This window comes from Zonotrichia leucophrys, chromosome 1 (assembly GCF_028769735.1).
Source record: "Zonotrichia leucophrys gambelii isolate GWCS_2022_RI chromosome 1, RI_Zleu_2.0, whole genome shotgun sequence".
Classification (NCBI taxonomy): Eukaryota; Metazoa; Chordata; class Aves; order Passeriformes; family Passerellidae; genus Zonotrichia; species Zonotrichia leucophrys.
Window position 1 is genome coordinate 43064334 of NC_088169.1, and position 24792 is coordinate 43089125.

General features: G+C 36.9%; 1 protein-coding gene across 5 annotated transcripts in view; it reads right to left on the minus strand.

Annotated features, from left to right (window-relative positions):
• Positions 1–6428: 6428 nt before the first annotated feature.
• GPC5 (glypican 5) overlaps positions 6429–24792 on the minus strand; it is a 593323-nt gene continuing 574959 nt past the window's right edge. For 4 of the 5 annotated variants that reach the window (XM_064712816.1, XM_064712846.1, XM_064712801.1 and 1 more), the window contains one exon: positions 6429–13269. In XM_064712816.1, the coding sequence (XP_064568886.1) occupies positions 13109–13269 (161 nt within the window). In that variant the 3' untranslated portion in view covers positions 6429–13108. The remainder of the gene's footprint in view (positions 13270–24792) is intronic. The other variant, XM_064712809.1, reaches the window with a different exon arrangement.

Genomic DNA, 24792 nt, shown 5'->3' on the forward strand with positions numbered 1-24792 from the left:
TAAGAGAATGTTTGGACAAGCTTGGACAAAATAGTTTATTTTTGGAAGAATGAACTTAGGCGAGATGACTCCTATATCTCCTGCAACTAGTTCAATTTATTTTACATTCCCAACAAGGTATTCATTCAAAGATTTAAAAATACAAGTTTTATTAAGGTAGTTTTCTGCGAATAGTATGCTTCTTTTAAGCAAGACAAAAAACAGTCCAAATCACTGTAATTTTGATCTTTGGTGGAAAAGAAATATGAATTTTCCTTTTAGAATTGATTTCTCAAAGTCTTTGTTCAAGAACTCAAATTTTTATTCATTGAATGACTCAAAATTAAGTCTTTTTAACTTCATTATTAGCTAAGCTATTACTCCCTGGTTTCAGAGCAGACTAGCTGTGTGAGTTGGGCTGAGCCTTTTGCATTGGAGGAAATCCAGTTTAATGGTATCTAGAAAGACTTAGTGTGTTTGATCTAGTGGTTTCTTGGCTTGGGAGCCAGAAACCTTTCACACTGATCCTGTTATTCTAAGTTTTTTTCAAAGAAGTAGAGGATAAAGTTTCTTAAAACTTACTTTTATTTCTCAAAAACCTTTTAGTTGTAGTTGGAAGCAGGGGAATATTCTGATATTTTAAAATGTTCACTCATTCACAATGCCCCAACATAAATGTAAATTGACATTCAGAGGTAGAGAGAAACCTTAGCATGTTTTCAAAGTTTTAATTAAAACATGAAATATAAAACAGATCAGGAGGTATTGTACAAATCCTGAGTATGACTAAATGCACAGTGTTAAGGATTAAATATAATCTCCACCACAGACAAGCAAGAAATAACTTCAGTCTTTTCATGGGAGGAACCATCAAGTGCTACATACTTGTGTGTAAAGACTTGATCAGTTCAATAAAATCCCAGACCCCACACATAACACTTTAGTAACTTCACGCATCTTGAAATTAATAGGACTTCATAGAACACATTGCAGGTTATGGGTACAATAATTTTCAATCTGTGGAAAAAAAATTGCTACAACATTCTTTGTGGCCTCCTGGATGCTGGATTGGATTAATTTCATACATGACTCTTTTCATCATTTAAACTTGGGCCATGTGCCTGCATGGCATCAAGGAGTGAAGACAGCTTCTTCTCTTAGAGGTGATAAGAAGTCTTGTAGGAATTTTTATCTACTCGAGGTTGTCAGCACAAGAAACTAGCTATTGCTTACACTGCACTATGGAATTTCTTTTTCAAGTTGAGTCTTTTTATGAAAAAGGGTATATAAGATCTCACAATGTACTTACTGTGTCATAAAGGGTAGGGCAACGTTAAAAAGGATATTTGAATTTGACAAATTCAATTCCATTCAGAGACTCACTGTTTTGAAGCTTTTTGAAAAAATGAGATGCAGCCTGAAGGGAAGAGAAATAAAGGGCAGAGCTAAGTTTGTTTTTAACCTCACAATCTCAGCGAGTCTTCATGCACATATATCATATAGCAAAGATATAATTTGGTGAAAAGCCAGTGTTGGGCTTTGCTGCAAAGCCATTTCAATACAATGTGCCATAGATCAAAAATCCTCAAGAGCATTTTGTTTAAACCATCTAGCAATGTTTGAGAAATGATAATTACTAACCTACCTGAAATGAAAATTTAATTTTGCCTTAGCATTTGACAGCTTTATGGGTCTTTTCTACAAACCATTTTTTCTAAAATGTGTCAGACTGACAGTTGTGAGGACTTAAAGAATGCAATTGCATGTCTGAAAACGCTGTCCCCATAATAGAAGCCACCACAATGGAACTTGAAATAAGAACATAATGCACAGCAGGAAAGAGTTAATTCCAGGCTTAATGGTGTTAAAGGAAGGCCTAACGGAGTTAAAGGTTTGGTTAGCATCCAGATAAAAAATTCCCACTGTGGCAAGCTGTTGGGAAAGGAAGAAAGTGCTTATGCACATGCCATCTGTAGTTATGGGAATGGCATCTTCCCCCCATGGATACCCAGGACCTGGAGTGGATAAACACAGTACTTACAGAAGAATGACTCAGGGATCAGCAGAATGCCACTTGTGGTGGTGATATATATTTACTTAACCTCCCTCTCACCCCCTTCCTATTTCTTTCTATGTCTCTATCTCACATTTACTGTTAAATAAAATTTGTGCAGTTGACTTTGGCATATATTCTTGTTTGCACCTTAGTTTGGGCAGGGGCGTCTCTTCTATTCGGATCATAACAGCAGTGCAGGAATCCAACAGTTTTTATCTAGACACTGAACAAAAACCCACAGCAGCACTGTAGGCTTCCTGGCATTGCCCTGTCAAAGACTTTTCTTCAGCTCCATTCTGAAAGAATCAGTGAGTGAGTTTGGTGTAGTTCAGCTGCTGCTTGTTCAAACCTCAGCCTCATTGCTGAAACTGCTAATCAGATAGTGTACTAGTCGCAGAGAGCCTAAATCTGCAGTGTTCTTCAATGTAGTCCAGCATAAAGCTATCAAATAAAGCAAATGGTGGTGCTCCTTATTTGTTTAAATGTACTAAACCTGAAATAACTCTTAATCACCTTATCAGTTCCTCGGCTCCTGTGACAACATCCCGTGAAAAAGGCTGGCATATTATTATGCCAGAATTAAATTTGTCCTTCTTTTCTAGGGTCTCTGATAAGATAGAGGCTAGGGTCTCTGATAAGGTTTTGGTATCATCTTAATAAATGAAAGTAGAGTGAAAGTGGAAAAGATCACTGTGATGAAGAAGATAGTCTATAGAAACAGAAATGCCAAAAAATAATGCCTGCAGAAATATATATGATGGTCATATGGAGAGTGTAAGCTACATAGCCACTTAGCAATGGATGAGAAGGTGTTATTTTCCTTCTGAGACTGAATTGTGTCTGAGCTACTTGAAATTCCACAATGTTACTTGGCTTATCCTCAAGGGTTTGATACCTATTTAACAATGGGTCTTCTAAACAGTTTTGAGCAATAAATATCCTCTGACAGTCATTGTAGGAGAATCAGAAATTTTAAGTTGGGTGCTGGATCATGGAGCTGGAAAGCAGCTGTGAACCGTTGTGACTGAGAAGTACCTCTGATCCATGACATGTAGCTCCCCACTAGCTGAGGCAATCCAAATAATATAATAACTTCTCTAAACATATCCAAGTCTATATGAAAGACATGATGTTTAGGTTTGGGGTTTTAATGTTTTTCCTATTTGTCTCATCAGGAGACCTGATGAATAAGTTCAGTTCTCTGAATTTAGATGATTCTATTAATTTCTCACCTGAAGTCAATTAAAATTAGAAATTGATGTTAAATAAAGTATCAGTATGGAAGCAAAGGCTGACTTTTGCATACCAGCAATAGCATCCCATACTTGATGTCATGATAGTAATTTTTTACTCATCATCGTAATTTTCTAAGCATTAATTTTTGAAGTAGACTCTCCAAGCCTAATAACATAGGGATACCCCTTCAATCGGCCATGAACAAACCTACAAAAAATGGACGTCTCTGCAATTCTGTGGTCGAATTAGAAAAAAGTGCTAAAATTGACAATTATACAGAATAGTAGATGAAATTAGCATGCAAAAAGAGCAATAGGGTATAATGCGAGAGAGAAAACAAAATGCTTATGCAGTTGTGGGCATGAACTATACACATCCCAGCTAGTGGTTATACATCTGTGCTTTCATCTGTTTTTGCAGAGAACAGATAGAGTTCATATTTGTGCAGGGATTTAAAAAACATTTAGGGTAACATTGTTTTGCATGTTAATTACTACTTTTGCCCACTGTTGTTTAAGTTTTACTGGGAAAAATAAGAGCAATGGATATTGACAACATTGGATCTTTTTCAGAGTCAAATGATGGCCTTTGAAACCAGATGTTTTCATGCACTGATAAGCAATGCTTTTTTGTTAAACATTGGTACATGGGCTCCTGACTCAAATAGCAATGAAGTATGCTATTGCTTTTGAGATGAAAATGCATAGTTAAATTTTTTTATCATCTTTATTTCCTAAGTGCTCAATCAGTTGTAAGTTGCCTTTTGTTTCTAAAACAGAAAGATTCTCTTCCAAAATAATTTTATGACTTAAAGAAAGCATTTGTTAAATAAAAAAAAAAAAAAAAAAACCCAAAAAATTGTGCCACTGATCATTATCTGCTTGTTAGCATATAGGGGCAAGTGTATATATATCACACAATTTTACTTTTTTAAATTTCAGGTGAAAGCAGTGCTTGGCTAGAGTTTCAATGCTCAGGACTATGACTCCCATTAAAAGAGAGCTTCCACTAGCTCCAGAGAAATTACTGGTTCTTCTATCCCAGAGATCTCTGTGTTTTCAGCAGTGATATGAGTGTTTGTCCGTGCCACAGCAATTTAGATCCTAATGTGTTTCTGCAAATTGCTAGGCTGCAAGCTGTGGCAACTTAGGAGCAGACATGATACATTCTAGGGGGACAACAATAGCTTTTAGAGGCAATAACAAAAAAGCTTCTCCACCATCAGAACTCAGAGAAAGTGAATTTGTTCACAGAGAGTATGAAATCTTACTGTCTTCTCTCTGGACTATGTCAGGATTTTATCTGGGAAAAATTGCACCTGAAATGCAGAAACCACTTAGGGAACAAGAATCAGATTTTTCAGGATGTCCATCACAGATTTCTAAGTATTGGAATAATGTCATGTTGGAGGATTTTTGTTGTTGTTGTTGTTGTTGCTGTTGTTGGTTTTGCTTGGTTTTGGGTTTGGTTTGAGTTCAGTTTTATGATTTTGTTGATCAATCAGTAAATTAATTGTCAATCAGAAAATTTTATCAGTAAATAAACTTCAAGATTTTGCATTACATTAAGATAAAACTGAAGACAAAATCTAATTAGACAAAAGCGAATTTCACTTGCCTATGGTACAGAATGGTTTATTTTCTTTGTTATTACATATCTACATTTGAAACAGAACTGATCATTGCTCAGATAAACAAGTATGTTCATGGGTTTATAAACTCTCAAATATGATTTGGAATTCCAGTAGTTTTTCCAGAAATGTACGGAGAGTACCTTTCCCTAGCTTTCTCACATTAAAAAAAATGATTCCATAATTATTTTTATTTAGTTTCAAGGTTACTTAGTATCAAGTCGTAAACAGTTTTAGGCCCATGCTTCTATAGAAGGCTATACAGCAGATACAGATGGTACCTGAGTATCAGGGGATGTAGAGGACCAGCCCTGCTAGAGTATATATTCAAATTCCCTGTTCAGGTAATGAAGAGAGGTAGCACTTCAGAAGGTTTTGTTCTAGAAGGAAAAGGTTGGATTGAATCCCAGTGTAAAAGTAAATTTTTTGTCTTGTAAATTCACATATTAATTATTAGATGTCCCTGAACAAATCTCTTTTTTACCAGAAGAGACATATGTGACCCAATATTTCTTTCTCAGGATGAGAGGAATCACACTTCCAAGGTGACCCTTTGATCCAGAGGACTCAGTTGATCTGGCCATGCTGAGGCAGGTGTCTCAGGCCATTCTGGTGTAAATGTGTAGCCTTGGAATAAGGCATTGCCTTGGCTAAAGTGGCCCTAATGGCTTTGTATGGAGTTGTCAATCCCTCCAGACTGGCACTCCTCAGACTGGCTATCTGAATGTTTCTTTACTTGCCTGCAGCTTTGTTTTGCTCACTTTAGCTGTGACAAGAGGGTTTTTTCCTGACTCACCTGATGACTATGGCAAATTGGGTTTACTTTCATTTATCTTTGCAAGAGACAACAACAGTTTTATATAGATAGCAGTAACAAGCAGTCATTCCATGCAGAATGAGATATTTATGACTCTAAGGCAATGTTGTAACACAGAGCAATAGAGGCTTAGTTCAAGAGCAGAGAATTGCAGACGCAGTTTGTGGTGTAGAGGAAGCACAAACATGGGATGCCAAAGGACAGGGAACAGGGTTGCTACTGGAGACCCCATAGCCATAGACAACAGACCTGTGGTCTTTGAAGAAATGTAGCTCTGGAGCAGGAAAAAACTGGTTTTATATGGGTAACGAAGAGAATCAAGAGGTAGCACCTAACATATGTAATGGCACCATATATATTAGATTCAGATGTAATCTGGAGCAACAGATGACTGAAGGAAGAGCAAAGGTATAAAAGCATGTTAGCAAACATAATGACAAAATCAGTCCTGAAGTGAGAAAGAATAAAGCATCAATGTAATATTCCTCCCTTTTAAGGGCCCCAGATGCTGCCCACCCAACATACCCCCTCTTCTGCAGTCTGAAATTGCCAGTTTTAAGACCCATATAAAGAGTGGAAGGCTGACTATAAAGTTATAAAAAAAGATAAAAACTATGTCATTTCCTCTTTCCCGTATATTTAGATTACTGAAATGCTGAAATGTATCAGCAGGTTACATAATTCACACTTTTTCCTAAGAGTCACAGAGGTAAAGGTTCACAGTATAAATCTTTATTTTCTAAATTAATTTTTTATTTGTTATGGTGTACATATAACCAGGAGAGAGCAGAGAAAAACAAATTGCTATTACCTGTAATTTTGTGATGCTTTTCTGAAAACAATCTTATTGCATTAAGTGTATCAATTCAATTTTGCATGTAGATAATACAAAGTTGGTTTACAGTTATATCCATGGAATTCAATAGCATTGCAAATGTCTAAAAGAAGGAGCTGGCCCGTGAACTAATTTCCACTCTGGTATTGTTCTGAAACTAAAAACAACATATTTTTTATAGCTTGCTAAAGATATACATGACAAGCAACCTTTATGTTCTAGGATGATGTTGCTTTTTACCTTTGTGAAAGCCTGGCATTCTTTTTTTTTTCATTTTTTGCTTTTTTTTTAGTTGATAAACTGTGTTTGTTGGTTTTTTGCAATGCAGAGGGTGAAATACATGGGTTTCATGAACACCTCTGTCTGCCAAAAAGCAGGGATGTAAACAGACATGAAAAATATTTTTAACAGCCATCACAAAGGTGTTAGCTATACTTATAAATAAGGTGAACTGAAAGTAAACAGGAAAGCACATTCTATACAATTCCAATCCCCTAAAGACAGATACAAAAAAGAGAAATGACTCATGGTGAGGCACACTGATGTATGTGTTGAGCAGTACGTTTTTGCCCATGAGCAAAAGAGATCTGTTATACACTTTCAAGTGTGGCATGAGTAAAATCAGACTTTACTATGATTTTTTTAATGGCCCTATCCTGCTTTAGAAACTGAATTATGAATCTTCACACATAACACAGTTATGAAAACAACTTTGTAGTATTTTTAAATGTTATTTAACTGGGGTTTTTTGTTCCTAATGGGTCCACCTGCTATAAATATGTGGCTAAAATTCCAGGAGCACTATGGCCACACCATCCATTGTACCAGCAGCATTGTCTTTGAAGATGCAAGGTGAAATAGATCAAGGAGATCCTTTGAGTCAGAAATACCCTGGCCAGTTTCACTGCGTGATCCTGTAAACTCTTGTACCAGCTCAAATGGGAAAGAGAGTGACATTGAGAGGAGCAGGAAAATCAGAAAATGCTACAGAGAAAGACCTCCGTGTGACTTACATTCAGGAGACTTAACAATTGATTTGGACTGCCTGACAAACCTGGGGAGACTTGGCTGTGACACCTAAATTAGGCATGCACAGCAGGTGATCCAGGCACAGCCCTGTGCGCTGTGAGGGGTGATGAGATGGCATCGACCGAGTCCTCCCAGCCACAGAAGCTCAGCATGAGCTTCCTCCTCAATGTGAACTGGAAAAGAGCCTCATGGGCTACCTGCTTACTGAATGTCTGCAGCATTTCACATTAAAAAGTAGTAAAATAAATTGAAGACAAAGTTTTTAACTGCCTGAAATGCAAATATTTTCTCCCAAAATTTGTTCATGTATGACCAGGAAGAAAGAATTAAGAATTAAAACTTAATTAATTTTGCTGAGAATTTCAAGAAGAAAATCTGGATTTTTCTAGAGTCAATAGCTTTTTTAGTGTAACATAGTTAAAAATAACTTTTATTTTAATTCCTATTATAATCAGTTGTGACCCAGAGCACATAGAAAAGCACACCATTTTCTAAATAAGATTAATGCTTACACAATTATTTCAGAGAAGAACTGAATATAAAAGAAAATAAATAGAGATGGCTTCAAATACATATTTTAATTCGTTATCCTGAGAAGATGATATGGAAATAATAAGGTTAATCTGAAATCTTCAATAGCTTAATATAAACCCTGTTATAATCTCAACAATATCATTATTTTAATAATATAAATATAAATATACAGGTACAGAGTAGTAAAGAAGTTATAAGCCTATCTATCTACAGAAAGAAATAAAAAGTAACCTTTTACATAGCTGTAATTATGCATCATCTTTTATTATTCATGAAAAGAACCATGATATTTGCTTTCTAAGGAAACAGGTGCTTCTTTTTCTCTTTCACCAGCTACACACAGGAAAGTTTTCACCTTGAAATGTTTATTTAAAGTGCTAGGACATTAGTTATGAGAATAAGTAGTCCAGTCAGTACCTTTTCCCCAGGAGATACAAGTACATTTAAAAACAGAGGTACATCTTCAGAAAATAGAAATGGGAAGACAAGAATTATAGAATCATTTAGCCTGGAAGAAAACCTTGAGATCCTGGAGTTAACCCAGCACTGCCAAGTCTATCACTAAACCATGTCCCTAAGTGTCACATCTACATGTCTTTTAAATATCTCTGGGGATAGTGATCCCACCACATCACTGGGCAGTCCATTCCAATGCGTAGCAACCCTTTCTATGAAGAAATTCCTCCTGATACACAATCTAAACCTCTCTTGGCACAGCTTGAGGCTCTGTCCCCTCATTCTGTCGCTGGTTTCCTGGGAGGAGAGGCTGACCCCCGCCTTTGTACAACCTCTTCTCTGGTATTTGTAGTGTGATAAGGTCTCCTCTGAGACTCCTTTCCTCGAGGCTAAACAACCCCAGCTCCCTCAGACACTCCAGACCTGCCACCAGCTCCCTTGCACTTTTCCAAGCACACTATGGCACCTCAGTCTTTTCGATTGACCTTGGGCTTCCTGGAAATCCAGTAACAGACAATGATCTGAGGGCTGTACCCGGGGAGGCAGCAGGCTTCCCTAAAAAATGGGTGTGCTACATGTAGGACCTCTCTTAATCTTAGGGTAGAAGAGGAATGTCTTAATTTTATCAAACAAAAATATTATGGATTTCTGAGTTGTTGTATTTCTTTAGAATTATTTCTTTCCTGGAATTTTATTGTAAGTAACTTTGTAATTTTATTGTAAGACTGTTCACCAAGAAATTATTTCTTATGAGGCTCTCTTGTTTTATGGTTGCTATTTAAATAAAAAATGTACCAAGGCCAGGTACACAACTCTAATATTGCAATTTTACTGTGATCAGTCTTTGAGTGAGTGTCTGTCTTAGAAATAGCACTTTGAGTAAAGTATTCCGGTTTTAGACCATAACAGTTGCAATACATGAAAAGATTATTCAAAAGAAGGCAAAATAAAGCCAAAAGCTTATCTGTTCTGGGAAATAGAGAGAAAAATCCAACTGTTAAAAATGTCCCAATACAAACAAATGAAAGGAAACAGAGGAAACAAGAGTTACATGTCATTTCTGAGGTCATCTGAGGAGCTCAGAGGCAGCCCTGTGCAGCCTGTGTGACCTCATGCTGGGAAAAGCTTCTGCATGCCCAGGCAATTGACCCAGATTGGCTCACATAAATACTTGTGATCAGTCCATCATTTTATGTGGATGGAACTGGTTTTATACTCCATCACCACAATCTCCAGCTTAACAGTTTTTTTTTACTATTTCTCATCTTGACTTCTGTAAAGCATTATTCATGTTTCTGTACAGTGCTATTCCTCTTTCCATTGTTTTAACATGACACAGCAGCATCAGACCTTTTTGGTCTTTTTTTTTCCCCCTGCCTTCCAAATGTGGAGTTATACAAAATTCTGCAGGTTTCCACATTTTCATGCAATGGTACCTCCATTGCAAGATGGCCTTGGAACAGATTGTCAAAGAGCCCTGGCTCCCTTCTCCTTGCTCTGACTTGTTTTGATGATTATACAATAGTTCTTTAAGAAACTGAAATATTTCTTCATAGCATGGTAGATTTAATGAAAAAATCTTGGTGCAGCCTGGCAGATGTATGACTCTGAGCAATGATGTGGAGTGTGCAGTGATGCCTAGAGATGGATGGAACAGGAGGGTGAATGAGGTCTCGTGGCAGAGTAGTGAGTGAGAAATCTCCAGACCTGACACTATTGTTCATATTGCTACTAGTTTGTTCATTTGTGTCTGGGAAGGAGAAACCTAATTTTCCACTCCAAAAGGAATCTTTGAAGATATTCTGTGTAGGTACAGGGTTGAAGGTAATGGGAATAGGCCAAGAAAACCAAAAGAAAGGAGTATTACAGACTAGTAATTCACATATACCTGAGGAGGTCTTAGGAATTATGACTATCAGTATTTGAAAATAAGGCTTGTGTTTCCTAGATTCTATATAAAAAACTACTATTCCTGGACTATCTGTCTTTGTAAGGTCTTGAACAACACACAAAACTTAGGAATGGAAACAAAGTGCTTCAGGACATAAATAAAATTCTGAGTAATGAGTAATTGTGGATTTCTTTTCTGCATTTCTGTTTCTCCTTTTCAAAGCCTTATTCCATTTTCACTGAAGTGACTGATACTGGCCACTGTACAAAAAAAAGTTGCTGAACTGGATTGATTACTAGTGTGAATTGACATTACAAAGGAAAAGAATGAATTCTCATTTTCTTTCCCTGAATTACCAATGTCATAATTTCAAGTAAACAAGACAAGTGATTTGAAAGATTGATTTGCAAAATCTGCAAAGGAAAAAAGAGGTCAACAAAATGTACACATGGGCACACATGCCTAATAATTATATTTATTTGGGAATAGAATTTTTCCTAGAAGTGTTCACTTACTTTTCTAACTTTTATATCAGTTTACCTCTTTGTACTGCATGTTATACTGTGTGTGTTAATGACTAACATATACATTTGGGAATAAAAATATTTATGTATGTTTCTTTATATTAGTCTCATATAAGAGTAATATTTTTTGTCTAGAAAGAGTTCTAGTTATCATATGAATACATACAATATGAACAGGTGGGTTTTTTTCCCCTTGCAAAATATTCTACAGGAGAAATAACTATGAAATATTTTTAAATATTTCCTAGTTAAAATTAAACAAGAATTAGTCATGGCAGAACAATCAAAATTTATAACAGAAATACATAATGTACCATTAGTACTGCAGCACACTTTTGCTTGCCTCTTCTTATGAAGCATAAGAACTTGAGCTGGGATTGTTGTGATTCAGGTTTACATTCATGTGTCACCACTCCAACCAGGTTTCTTAGCTACCAGTAATATTGTGGAGGTTAGGTGTATGATTCTTGGGCCCACATGTGAATGTCTGAGTTAAGGATGTCTCACCTAGCTGCCAGCTGCCACTCCCCAGGGCTCCCGGTTAAAGAAGCCTCTGGAGCATCTCAAAAGTCCTGCATCATATATGCCGGTCCCCTGAGGATGTCCTCAGATACTCCAAGAAATCTTAGGTGGTATCAGTCATTTATTTTTGGGCAACTGAGTTGCTTTTTCAGGTGTCTGTCATTGTATGAGCTGAAAAATGCACTGGGCTTCACTGACAGCGTTGACAAAGGGCTGTGGTCACTTGCCCAGAGAAAGACCTGAGGCCATTCAGGACAGTAGTGGACACCAGGTGAGGTTTTTTGGGCAGCACAACAGACACTCATTGGTATTTTAGCAATTGAATCCAAGGACTACAGTTACAGCTTGAAAAGCACATATGTAAATATCTGTATGTTGACATACATGTTAAGATACCTTAACCTAACACTGAATCTTAACCTTGCTGTTACCCCTAGGTAAAATCTGCTATCATATACATATATAGTATCTAACATATAGATTTTTCTGAACTATGAAAAAAATTCTGAATTCAGAGGGACCCGGACAGACGGAAGAATTGGCTTGATAGGAATCTCAGAAAGTTCAAGAGCAAGAAATGCCAAATCATCCTCCTGGGGAGGAATAAACCCATACACCTGTACAGGTTGGTGCCTGCTGGTTGAAAAGCAGTTTTGCAGAGTAGGTACCTTTTGGTCCTAAGGAATACCAAGCTGAAAAAGAGCTCACACTGTGCCCTTGCAGCAAAGACAACCAACAACCTTCTGGGCTGAATCAGGAAAATATCAGCAGGTCAAAGAAGGTGATTGATCCTTCCCCTCTGTTCTCCACTAATGGGACACATCTACAGTTTTAAGTTCAGGTCTGATCTCTCAGGGACCATGACAAGAGAGACATGGACACAGTGGATGGATTCTTGCAAAGGGCATGAAGATTTTTTAGGTATGGGAACAAAAATTGAGCAAGAAGTGGCTGAGATAGCTGGGTCTCTTTGGCCTGGAGAAGATGCAGAGAGGGACCTTTTGAAAATGTATAAATACCTGAGAAAGGGAGAAAAGAAGATGGAGCCAAACTCTTGTCCTTGGTGCCATGACAGGTCTCAGTGGGAAAAATGGGCAAGGGGCACAAACTGAAATACAGCAGCTAAAAAATATCTGCTAGGAGTGTTGAAGCACTGGTACAGTTAGCACAGGGAATCAGTAAAGTCTCCCTCCTTGGAGACATTCCAATGTCAACTGAACTTGGTCTTAGGAAACTTGCAAGAAGTGAGTCTAGTATGAGCACAGGGTTGGTCTAGATGATCTCCAGAGACCGTTTCAAACTTGGCAATACTCTTTTTTTACAAATTGCTTTTAAGAGAAAGATTATCACAGACAACTTATTTTCAACATAAAATATTAAAAAAGAAAACATGACTTTTTATGACTGTACAGGTGTTAAAAAAAACCACAGATAAAATAATACACAAACTCTTTGTTAATATTCAGGGCTAAGATCACTGGCTGATCTTATACAAGATATCATAAATATTGCTATATTCACCAGATCCCTTATTCCAGGCTTGTGAGTAGGGATAAAGAGATGACAATGAGATACATATATCAAGCCAGAAATAAGCAGTTACCAAAGAGTGAGAAGCAGTATTACCAAACTAATCAGCATAAATGTCACATAATAGGCCATTGCTGTACATCCTGCTCCAGTTGTGTCTAAAGTGCTGCCATCGTTGGTTTGATGGATTTGCTTTACGTCACTGAGGTTCGTCTTGTCTGGCATCCCTGCTGAGACAAATAAGAAAATTCAGTATGATGCATGCCTTCTCACTACTGGCAACATATTATAGCAAAAAAAATTTAAATATCCTCAGCGCACAGACTGTCTCAGTTTGGTTTCTAATTCTCATGTTACTGCCAAATTCAAATGCTTTATAATTGCATCTAGAAATAAGCACTATACTATAGGGCTATTCATCGCTGAAAGCATTTCTGAGCTCTGCCAACTCTGAACAAAGTTGTTCTTGTAGAAATACATCTCAACAAACATTTACAGACTGAAGTGAACAGTTTTGCAAGTCCCAGTAGTACCTGAAAGTCCACTGCTCACATCTTTCTTGGATTTGAAGAAAAAGGAAATAATTTAATGTGAAATTTCTTGTGTCTGGGTCTCAATATTATTGCAAAATAAAGTATAACTCATGGAAGTTATGCAGAAAAATATAGTTGTTGCTATATAAAACCTCCATTTTGGCACAATTTAAATAGACTTTACAATCATGTAAAGAAAAAGTTCTAAAGCTAATTTAACTGTGAAATTTCTGGTCTGGTCACAATATTTGCAAATAATTTAACTCTTTTTGAATTTATGCAGTAAAATATGTTATGTCTTATAAAAACCTCATATTTTGGCACTGTTAAAATGACTTTACAATCTGAAAGAAAGTTCTAATTAGCTAATTTAACAGGACCCTTTACTGATTTCCATAATATTGTACTTTTATTTGTTTTTTTTTACCAGAAATATTTCATCCACCTCAAACGTAAACTTCAAAAAGGATGTAATAGTTATATTTCCTTGCTGATAAACATGAACAGAAGGTCTTAGAGACACACTGAAATTTGGTAGCATTGTCAGCTGCTTGTATCTGCTATGCATGCTTATAGACTAACCGCCTTATCCCATATAATAACTTGTGGCATGCCACTATCAATCAAAATTAACAAGTCTAAATTCAGTGTTATTACATACAACAAATATTGACATTGTAATTACACAGAGACTGAAAAAGGCTTCAAATAAAGCAAAGTCAATATTTATGTAATTAGGTCAATACATATATAATTCAGAGGGAAACTACTGCTGAACAGCGCATTAGAGATCTCTCTATGAGTGTATATGATTCAGTTGAGTTTCCTCATATCATGTTTAGTGCCATTCCTCTGACATTAGAAGATGATAACTTGGAATCTTTTTTTTATTACTCAAAGTAACTATAACAAAGTATAAATATTTTAGTCATGGCGTTATCTTTGTTAAGCTGGTTTAGCAGAAGCTGCAGAGGACAGTCATTCTTAAAAAGAACATTTTTGTTTTTGTATTTGCGTTAGAAGTATTCTTTTCTCTAAAAGCAGCTTGAAAGCTGCTTTTTGTGAACTTCTGCTCTATGTACTCATATATCCTTCCTGCAGCCTTGAAAAAAAGCATTAAGGGAAGACTCAGCTGAAGTCAAATATGCTGTCTGAAAAAAACCTGCTGGATGCTTTCTGAAAAAAACTGCTAGAATGAATTAATATTCTTTGCTGCTGTACTAAGCAGTGTACCCTGATATTTTGTGTGGATTTATCAATTCCATTCTCTTGTTGGAATTTGTGAAAATTAGCTGTATCAGTACAAAGCAAGTGGACACACAAGAAGGAAGAGTGACAGAACAGATGTACAGAAGGAAGGAATACAACTTTTCCTCATCATGTACTTTCAGTAACCGGTGTAGAAAAACATCAGTCAACCAATGCTTCACTGAAAGTATTTTGGGTGAATAATCACTATCAAGGTATATCATGGGGTTTTCTTTGGGGAAGGTTTTTAAGCAGAAAAAATGAAAAGAGTTTTCATAATTTTTCAGAGTTTTACTGAGGTCTTCTCATATTTAAAAAGACCAATTTCAGTAAGTGAAAAATTCAACTCTCACCTATGCAGCAAAGCAGTTCAGCAAGTGCTATAGGTGGAACAAAGTAGATTTTTCCAAGATTAACAGATACACTATAAGAGTAATGAAAGATTGGGCCTTATGCAGGACATAAATTATAAAAGCTAAATCATATAAAGATGAAAAATATTCTTCGATCTTGCAGTTGAAGAAATAACCAGCTTCCACTGAATATGTTTTGAATCTGAAGACAATGTGACTAGATAATAATGAATGACAGTCAGGTGTAATTTCTAGTGAAAATTTAATTTACAGTATTTCAAAAATAGAGTTTTCTTTTGATGGGAATTTATTTTTTTCTTTCCAGCCTCAAATGAAAACTGCAGACTTTGGAAGTTCCCATGAAAGCAGTGTTATAAAAAAAAGTTCAAACCTATCTATATGTTTTCCTTTGATCCATCAATATGCCATAAATCATTATGTATAATCCCTGATCTTAAATAAATGCGCTGTTAGAACAGTAGTGTAATCATGCAGCAAACCTGTCACCTATTCAGCCCCATAAGTCTATGCCTCACTTTGACTTTATTGAAATAAGATGTCCAAAAAAAGTATAGATATTATCAGGTGAAAAAAATCACTGAAAAGAAAAACACTCCTTTAAAATAGCATATTTGAACAGAGCTGTGCTATGTTGCTGGGTTTTTTTTAGCTCTAATAAGTAAAACTATAGATTTAATTCCTAAACCTAGGCTATCTTTTTAATTTAAATTAATAGGTTTTGTTGTCCATTATGAATCAGGATTTAAACATATATGCCACCTTTCAAATATCATAATTTGTAAAAGTGATCCTTCCCTGTAAATGAATTTAATTTTCATGGTTCACAGCATACTTGCAATGAGAGATATCCAATCATTTTTAGCAGAACAGACCAGAAATTAAGCAAACTTGTTTGGTTTTAGTCTCCTCACATTTCTGAAGCTGGAATTATGTTACAGAAAAGGCATTTAAGTTTCTCAAGTATCTCAAATTATCTCTGATAAAGGCCTAGTTTAGTAATAAAATCATACTAGAACTAATATTTTCACTGGAAACATGGTGAAATTCAGAAGTCTCATCTGAGATTCAGGGGGATTTTTTTTTTCTGATGAATTTATAATTTTGGGAATCAAAATCCAAATACCATGTTTGCACAAGCCTACATAAAACAAAGCCAACAAGTATCACAGTTGTGTCCCCAGCATCAGCTCTGAAACTGTGTAAATAGCTGCAATTGAAAAGATTGTCCTGCTCTGGTTTAGAGAAAATCAGCAAAAGAATTTCCACAAACATTGTGATTAATATTACAGCATCAGAACACAAGTTCAATGTTTGGCAGAGAAAAAATTTCATCTGTTTGCTGTGTTGTTTAAACAGTTCAGTTTGTGTCAGAAATGTTAAATAAATGTGAGCACCACCCCAAATGCAGCATAAAGTGACATTATGCTGATGCTGAAGTGATGAGCTTTAGAAGATTGTAAGATTTGGAAAGAGCAAATAATTCCACTTAGTTATTGGTATCTGTAGAGTCTGCATTTACACATTGGTTAATTTGGTTAAACAGCTACCTACAAGCATTTTAGGTATAGGAAAGAGAGGTATCCCATTTGGCACACAGCCTGATTTTTATAAAACACTTTAAGGATGTCTTGGACATCTTAGAGCATCTCCAGTGACTTTTGACCCTTCTAGGCAGACAACTGAATCAAAGTTAGTTACAGCAGCTTGCATTACAGTGAACATAGAGAAATAAGGAAATGCAGAAGAAGATGGTGGAATACTCAGATGTACATATTTGGTCTGAATTTGAAGAGACAAACCCTACACTTAGTTACATCACAGGGTCAACACTGAGTGATCAGGGAGTGTTTCCCAATATATCCCCTACCATCAACCTTTATATCTTTGATGGAAAACTAAACTAAATATTGAATCAGGTAGCTGTGGCAAATAGATTACATTTTAGAATGCAATTTAAGTAGGGAAATAAATAATAAATAATAAATAATAAATAATAAATAATAAATAATAAATAATAAATAATAAATAAATTTTTAAAAGGTGAAATATTGATCAAGTTCGTATTCTTTCACCTGTAATAGTATACTTTCACTTTTATGCCTAAACCTTTGTTTTTAATCAATTTTATTTTTAGCACCTGGTGTTGAAGGGCAGGATCAAGGGCTTCATATTGCCATGAAAGTAGCCAATATCTGATGTGTGCAAACATTTATGAGAAGCCAGTACTTCATGAAAGTGTTTCCCGTTAAAGCACAGAAAGTGTCACTGCAGCTACATTTACATAGTTAAGTATGTGTCCCAGAAGGAGATCCTTCAGGCAAGGTAATGTTGAGTGGCTCATGCCTGCTGTGCTCAGGGACAGCAATACCTAGAAGAAACTGCTAAACAAACCTCCTCTAGAAGGTACAATGCCTTGGATGTCTTTTAAGCCACACACAGTGATCTCCCAGGCTCAGGGATCCAGTTATCATTTTGTTTGTTTGTTTTAGTTCAAAGTGTCCGAAATAAATATGAGGGCTCTGCTGCAACCCACCAGGTGGTGTTTTTATAACATGAAACTGAAAGATTACAAACTCTGGGATATGATATCCAGGCAAGGGAAAGTGTTTGAAAATAAAAAGCCTGCTGTTGAGGGACTCTGCAGCACAGAGAAACCCAAGCCTTCAGCTGTCTGGTTTGTGTTGCCTTTTGGAAGCAGTCCTTGGAATGAATTACCCACAGAACTTGGAGTTTACTTTGGAGTGACCAAGATAATTTTCCTTAATGCTCAGCCATGGAGTGTGATGCCTTATGAAGGCTGACCTGGAACAGAGACTAGACAGAGCTAAAGAATAAAGTAGGTATTTATTAGGAGGCCTCAATGGATCCACCTTGGGCAGCACAAGAGTACAGCCAGGGCTACAGCCCAGGTGAACCCATAAATGGTCACAAGATGGATGACTGGTCACGGGGGTCTCACACTTTTATAAGTTCTGGTCCATTAGCACAATGGAGTTAATTGTCTAATTACAGCTCCAGCCCATGAAGTCCCATCCCTCTTGTCCTTCTCTCTTCATTCTGCCGTTTTTTATGCTCTTGGGCTGAGATTTGGATCATTTGTCCTTGGTCCCCAGCTAGAGAAGGAATTGTTTTGTCTGCCTACTCCATGAAGAGAGCTTACTATCTCCTAAAATGAAGCTCAGAACTACACACTAAAGTACAGAATGTGAAAAACATAAAAGCTAAATCCTGAGACATCAAGTGAACAAACATCCATGCAATGTGGGTAAACAGAGGTGAAACCAGGAGACAGCTCACAAGCCAAGCTACTTGACAATGTAGACATAGACAATGAAATCACTTAAATTTGGAGTCATGCTTAGTATCATAGGAAGGTTTTATAATGTGATATAAAACCTAGCAGCAAATTTTCAATGTCTTTGTAGGTCTCACCTCTGCAATTGGCCAGTCATTTATTTCAGTGAAAAGCAGTCATTGTTGAGTTTTGATTGCTGCTCCTAAGTAGCCCATGCAACCTGTATCAACATCCCAAGGAGAACTCTGAGTACCAAAAAGCTAAACCTGAGCTGTATGCACAAAGTGATGTGGAACAGAGAGATCATGTTCACTTAGAAACGGACTAAACTGCATAAATACTCAAGAAATTTTCTGTAATATTTATTTGGAGGAAATAATTTTATCTAAAATCCTCCTTTTGTAACTTTGTAAATCCTAACAATCATTGTAATAATATGCAAACCAACATAAATAGCAATTTTAACTGTAGAGGGAATATCAAGATGGAAGTAATCTCACATACAAACAAAGGAATAGTATTACTGTTATTGTTAGAAACCAATTAAGAAACCTGCCTAATGGTATTAGCTAAGAAAATTCTGCATAGTTAACAATATATTAGGAAATGAATCCAACATATCATGTTTAACTGTGCATATTTCATGAAACCTGTATACGCAAGAAATAGAGTGTAACCAATGATCTTACCATGAGTCTGGCAAATAATTTTAACTAAAAGAGCAGCAGACGCTAAGTCTCTAGTCCAGTATTTGAAAGTTTTCTTTCAAAGTTGACAGTGGCATTTGTTTCACATTATACATTAATGAACTCAGTATTTCCATTGAGAAAACAAAGCTTTTATGAGTTAATGTAGCACAAACAAATGGTGTCATAGACCAAAACATTTCCATTTGTTTCACATTCTTAAGAGTAAAAAGCGATAAAATCATTTGTTGAAATAGCTAAAATGTACTTTTTTAACTTGTAGGTCAGTTTTAGCATAAATAACATATATGTTAAAACTATATTGCTAAAATAGCAAGTCTTAGGTGCCTAAAAGACTTGGGTTTATTTTCCAGACAGAGACCAAAAATAACTATGTCTGAAGTAGAAGGACCCACAGTAACCTTCATTAGATCCATTCCTATTGGTTTCTTGGGCCATAGTTTCTAAATCCATGTTCATTACAAGACATGTTCATTATAACTTCAAGGCTCTAGGGTGCTGGAATCAGCATTGCCAATAATGTCTGTTTTAAATGAAGAAATCCATCTTTTCAATCCTTTTCACTATTGAAGGAGTTATAACCTTTATCATCAACCTATGCAAAGGCTTTGTAATCAATACAAAATTAAAATAAGGCCAGAGTTCCATAAATCAGTCTGTGTAAAAGTAAGCAACTTCTTCATTCTCTGAATTTTCTTCTTATTAGTACTAGTTTCCTTCCTATGAGTCAGATATCCAGATGTCCTATATAAATTACTGTCCTTTGAAACAGTTTACCCATTATTCTTTGATTTCTTTTTTCATTTTTTTCTGCAGGAGATTTGTATTCAACAACTCTTGATTATATAAAACTCACCATCTAGAAGAAGGAGATGAATTTGAACTGAAACTCCTGAAATTAAGGTGTGAACTAGGTTTGAGGAAGAATGTTACCAGTTAGTGTCATTAAAAAAATGAAATATTTTTCAATTTAGTTTTTTTAATCATTCAGATTCCCCTGATTTATGGCCCAATTTCACTGCAGCAGTTCATTATTCTACTGTTTGTCTTGTTGCTATTTCTAAAATTAAAGTAGCAAAAAAAAAAAAAATCACTATTTTCTGGAAAATAAATCTGAACTAAACCAATTTCCATTATCAAGATGTTCAAGTAACTTGGTAGCTTTTTTCCGATCAGTCTACCTAGACTTCCAGTCATTCCAGTCACTCCACTCTCTGTTACAAAAAACATCATCTGTAGATTAACTCGATCCCCAAAACACTGATACATTAAGTAGTTCTTAGGTTTTTCCTGAAAAGCAGATTTAATAGTTTTCTAGAACTTAAGTTTTCTTAGAAAACTTCCTAAGTTTTCTAGAACTTAGAACTATTTAAGGGAGAAGTTTGTACAGTTGTTTCCTTATCATGCCTGCAGATGGGAGATACTAAACTCAGCTGTTGCCATGCAGTGGCACATTTAACATCCCCCTTGTGAACCTGTTCCCAAAGGTGAGTGGTCAGATCTGTGATTTTTCTTGATGAGTTGGTTTACTGCCTCTTGAGCTCACTTTTAGAACCACCCCACAGTGGGATCTAGTATGTGTTGGGAAGAGGAGGAAGAACCATGCTGTTATAATTTGGAAAAGAACTTAAGCTCTCAGCTAATCATAACATTGTCGCGCACCCAGAAGCAGACTAAGAAAATGTAAAATCTGCTGTTGATGTCTGACTCATCCCACATCAAAGACTGGATTACTGACTTAAAAAGGAAGTGTGGAGCAGTAAAGAAAGTAGATGTCCTTGTCTCCATTCCTTCACTGTAAACAAAAGCACAGCTTGTCTCCTTACAAATAAAAATGCAACACAGAGATTCTCTTCCATGCTTTCTCTTCCTCTCTAGGTTTACTTTCCATTCCACAAGTTTTATCTCAGCTACTATGTTGAAAATATGTCAAAATCATAGAATTGAAAATAATAAATTTTCCAGTATCATCTTAGAAATGCACTTCCTAATCAGATTAGGAAGTTTTAAAAACCATAGCTTTTCACAGAAATTTTTCCTCTCTGGTTTTCATTTCTGAGACAGTTCTTTCTGGCAGAGCATTTCAATTTCTTTCAGGCAAGATGAATATCGGTGATAAATTCTATGGTGCTTACTGATGAATATTGATCTGCATCCCTCAGTGTGTTTAGTGTTATGAAATGCCATAGGAAGTCTTGTGTCTCAGTGCATTCCACGAGTAGAAGATCTTTGATCTGAAGTCACTAAACATAAATAGTTAAACATCAAAATATGTGTCTTCTTTAAGTTAGAGATAACCACTGGGCAATTCAGAGAACCAACTTGATATCTGCAGCAGTTTAACCTCTCCCTAGGAAAGCTGCCCTTGCAGAATTCCCATAAATATGTAGGTTCACACAAATATACAGCTCCAATTCAGCAACAAATGAGTAGTGCTGCTTCTGTTTTGCTCCCAAGCATCCATCCCTGAGCAGAAAATGACTGCTGATCACCCTGGGCTCCCACGACTTAGCAAGGCTGACCAATGACTTGATTGGCTGCGGTTAACTCACTAGAAAAAAGTACTTACCAACAAAAGCAAGATATCAGTCTCCAGGCTAGCAGCAATGCAAGTAATGTAACACTCCTAAACATAACATGTCAGAAAGAGGAAAAGAAATACTGAGGGAAAAAGATTTGTTTCCCAGATTGGTAGTGTGGACATTTGGGAAGCCAAATAAAAAGAAAATCTATATGACTTCAAGAGTTTATTCTTGAAAATATGTCACTTTTGCCTGATTCTTTCTTCTAACTGAGTGCCCATCTATATTACCTCACTTAATTAGCCTAAATATAAACAACGAAACAGAACTGCTATTTCTGGTTAATTTGATCATTTTGACATCTTTTCTAAGCAGGATTTTAGTCACAACACAGCTCTTCAAAGAGAGCAGGAACACAGATGGATGAGAAACAGCTGAACTTTCACAGTTTAAGTTTTTAGCCTGAAGATATTGATCCAAGAGAGAAAGAATTGAGTAAATAATGGATGAGGGCTGAAAAGTGAAGAGAAGAGAGAAAGGTGACCTCTATTTAAAGCTGTTCTGTGTGGACTGTAAGTTAAGGACACTATAGGTTTGCACTTAAGTTGGGCTGCCATTTTCAGTGAAAAGGTACGTCAAAGTGCAAAAAACACTTTTTCCACGCATGGGTGAGTCATGGGAACAGAGGTGAAACCCTGCATCAACAGACCAAGACCACCTCCTCCACCTCCTCCACCTCCTGTTTCCTCTGAAGATTTAGCATGCAGCAAAAGAAGGGGAGATGGCAACAGTGACCTCGCCAGACATACTCACCTTTTTCTTCCTTTAGACGAAGAGAAGGAAGATTGGATTCGGATCCCACAGTCAGTGCAGCAGAGAAAGTTTTGCCAGAAGCCTCAACCCAAAAGTCTACAAATGTATGCCAGATTACCTGAGAACAATAAGTGGCATCCCAGAGTTTGTTTCCCAGAGGTTTTTTTAAGTTGATGTCCCTACCTTAGTAGAAGTGTCATTTCTTGGGAATTAGTAGAGAGGAGAATCATTCCAGTGGAGTAAAGCCTGGGTATGAGGCACTTTAAAGCACAATAGCTCTTTGTGCCCTGAAACTGCTTTTGGTTTTAAATAGTCTTCTTCCAAATAATGGCAGCTGAATAACGAAATGGCTGCTTTACAGACCACCACAGGTTTGCTTTTCAGTCTGAACCAAGGATTTGTAATTTCATGGAGAGATTAAAGGTCACGGCATAAGTTTGGGTGAATGTTCAAAACAGAGAAAAGACACCCTGGTTCAAATTATACCTATTTCTAGCAGTACAGACAGTTCTGAAGAAAGGTATCTTATCAGGGCAATTGGATTTTTCTCTGTTAAGGGGGTCCAAATAGCCCCTCTGAAGAAAATTAGCATATGTATAAGGTGAAGAATTGGAATGCCTGGCTCCTAAAGCAAAAAAAATATAAGCTCAGTCTACAGTGAAAAAAGCTTGCATCTTAAAAAAAGTGGATTAATTACCTAGATCTTCTCTTACCACTCAAGTGTTAAAATAATCCCATGTTTACTTTAAAGCATTTGATTTTGGGAAGTTAGGTTTAGGCAAGTTGGGTGATTTTGTTGGTTTTTTTTTAATTATATCAATTATATACATATGTATAAAAGCTTTTGGCAAATCTGGCCACAACTTAAGGTAAAGAAGCAATGGAAACATTAAAAAAAATAGGTTACTGAAGTACTATCATCAGCATCTACAACCAGTGTAAGACCAAGACTGAACTTACACAAACTAGATATTTGGCATAAAAACATGGAAATAATTACATGAGTAAAGAGGCAGATTTGGAACAGAATGAATGAACGTATATAAAAGCTAATGTGAGTTAAACAACAAAGGAAATTCTCCAAAAATAGTTCAGCAGAATAAGCAGATGAGTTAAACTGCTGAAAATGCCGACTGTAGGTTTTTAATAAGTCAATAAAACTACAAGTCTGGGAATGTCATGTAAGCTTAAGTGGTAATCATGACATTTCCTCCCTTGTGGTGTGCTCTCTTCCTAAGAGCCCCCTCTTTTTCCTTCAGCCTCACGGATGAGTTATATCATGTCATGCTTCTCCTCCACACAGGAGGAGTTCCAGGACGTGTTCAGCACACTCCAGTCATGCTCCAGCGGTTTCCACAGTCAGCAGGGAATTAGGGAGCAGCAGAGACTCTCAATGTTTACAGCAGGGAGAAAAGTATCAAATTGCAACACCCTCCCAGACATCAGATCAAGATGATGTCTCCTCACTTTGCCAGGCAAAATACCAATAAACAGCTCTGATTGTGGGAGCAGAGCTGCAGAAAGGAGAAAGATGGGATTAATTCTTCTAGGCTTTACTACTCTGTCTATTTGGGCTCTGAGGGTGACCCTAGCACAAGCCATGATGGTGCTTGTGGGGTGCAGTCCTTAGCACCTGAGGAGTCTTGAGTTGGTGACTGAGCAAGTTCTGAGCACTGCTCAGTCATACCAAGGCAAATTGAGGTGTTGATTGAGACCAAGGTCCATCAAGGAATACCAGTCAGAGGCTAGAGTAGGAAATTGGGCCAGAATCGGGTCTGGAGAAGAGTTTTCATTCAACATTGGCTTGGGGCCATTCAGGGGGCAGGAATAGGAATGATTGTATCTGCAGGACAGCTCAGGGAAGGTCTAAGTGCACAGGACAGAGCTGCCACGGGGCTCTTGGGCCAAGAAAGCAAGGCTGGGACCACAGGTGAGGCCAATCAGAACCATCAAGGGTGGGCATAGGGACCATGGTTAAACCTCAGTAGCAGCTGTCTGAAATTAATTCTTAATTAGTGTGATTTCCTCAGCACCCTCATCTTCCAAGTAATACCCGGAGACCTCGTCCACTTCCCATAGGGTCACTGGATGCTGCAAAAGGTTCTTGTTCCATTTGTGCCTCTGGATAGGGCACAGACAACACAGTTTGGATGAGCAGAAGTCTCCCTCCATTCCTCACGGTGCAGGCAGCCATCTCAGCCCTCTCCCTCTGCATTCTGGGTTTGAGAAGAGAGGCAGGTAGTTATAAAGCCAGACCCAGG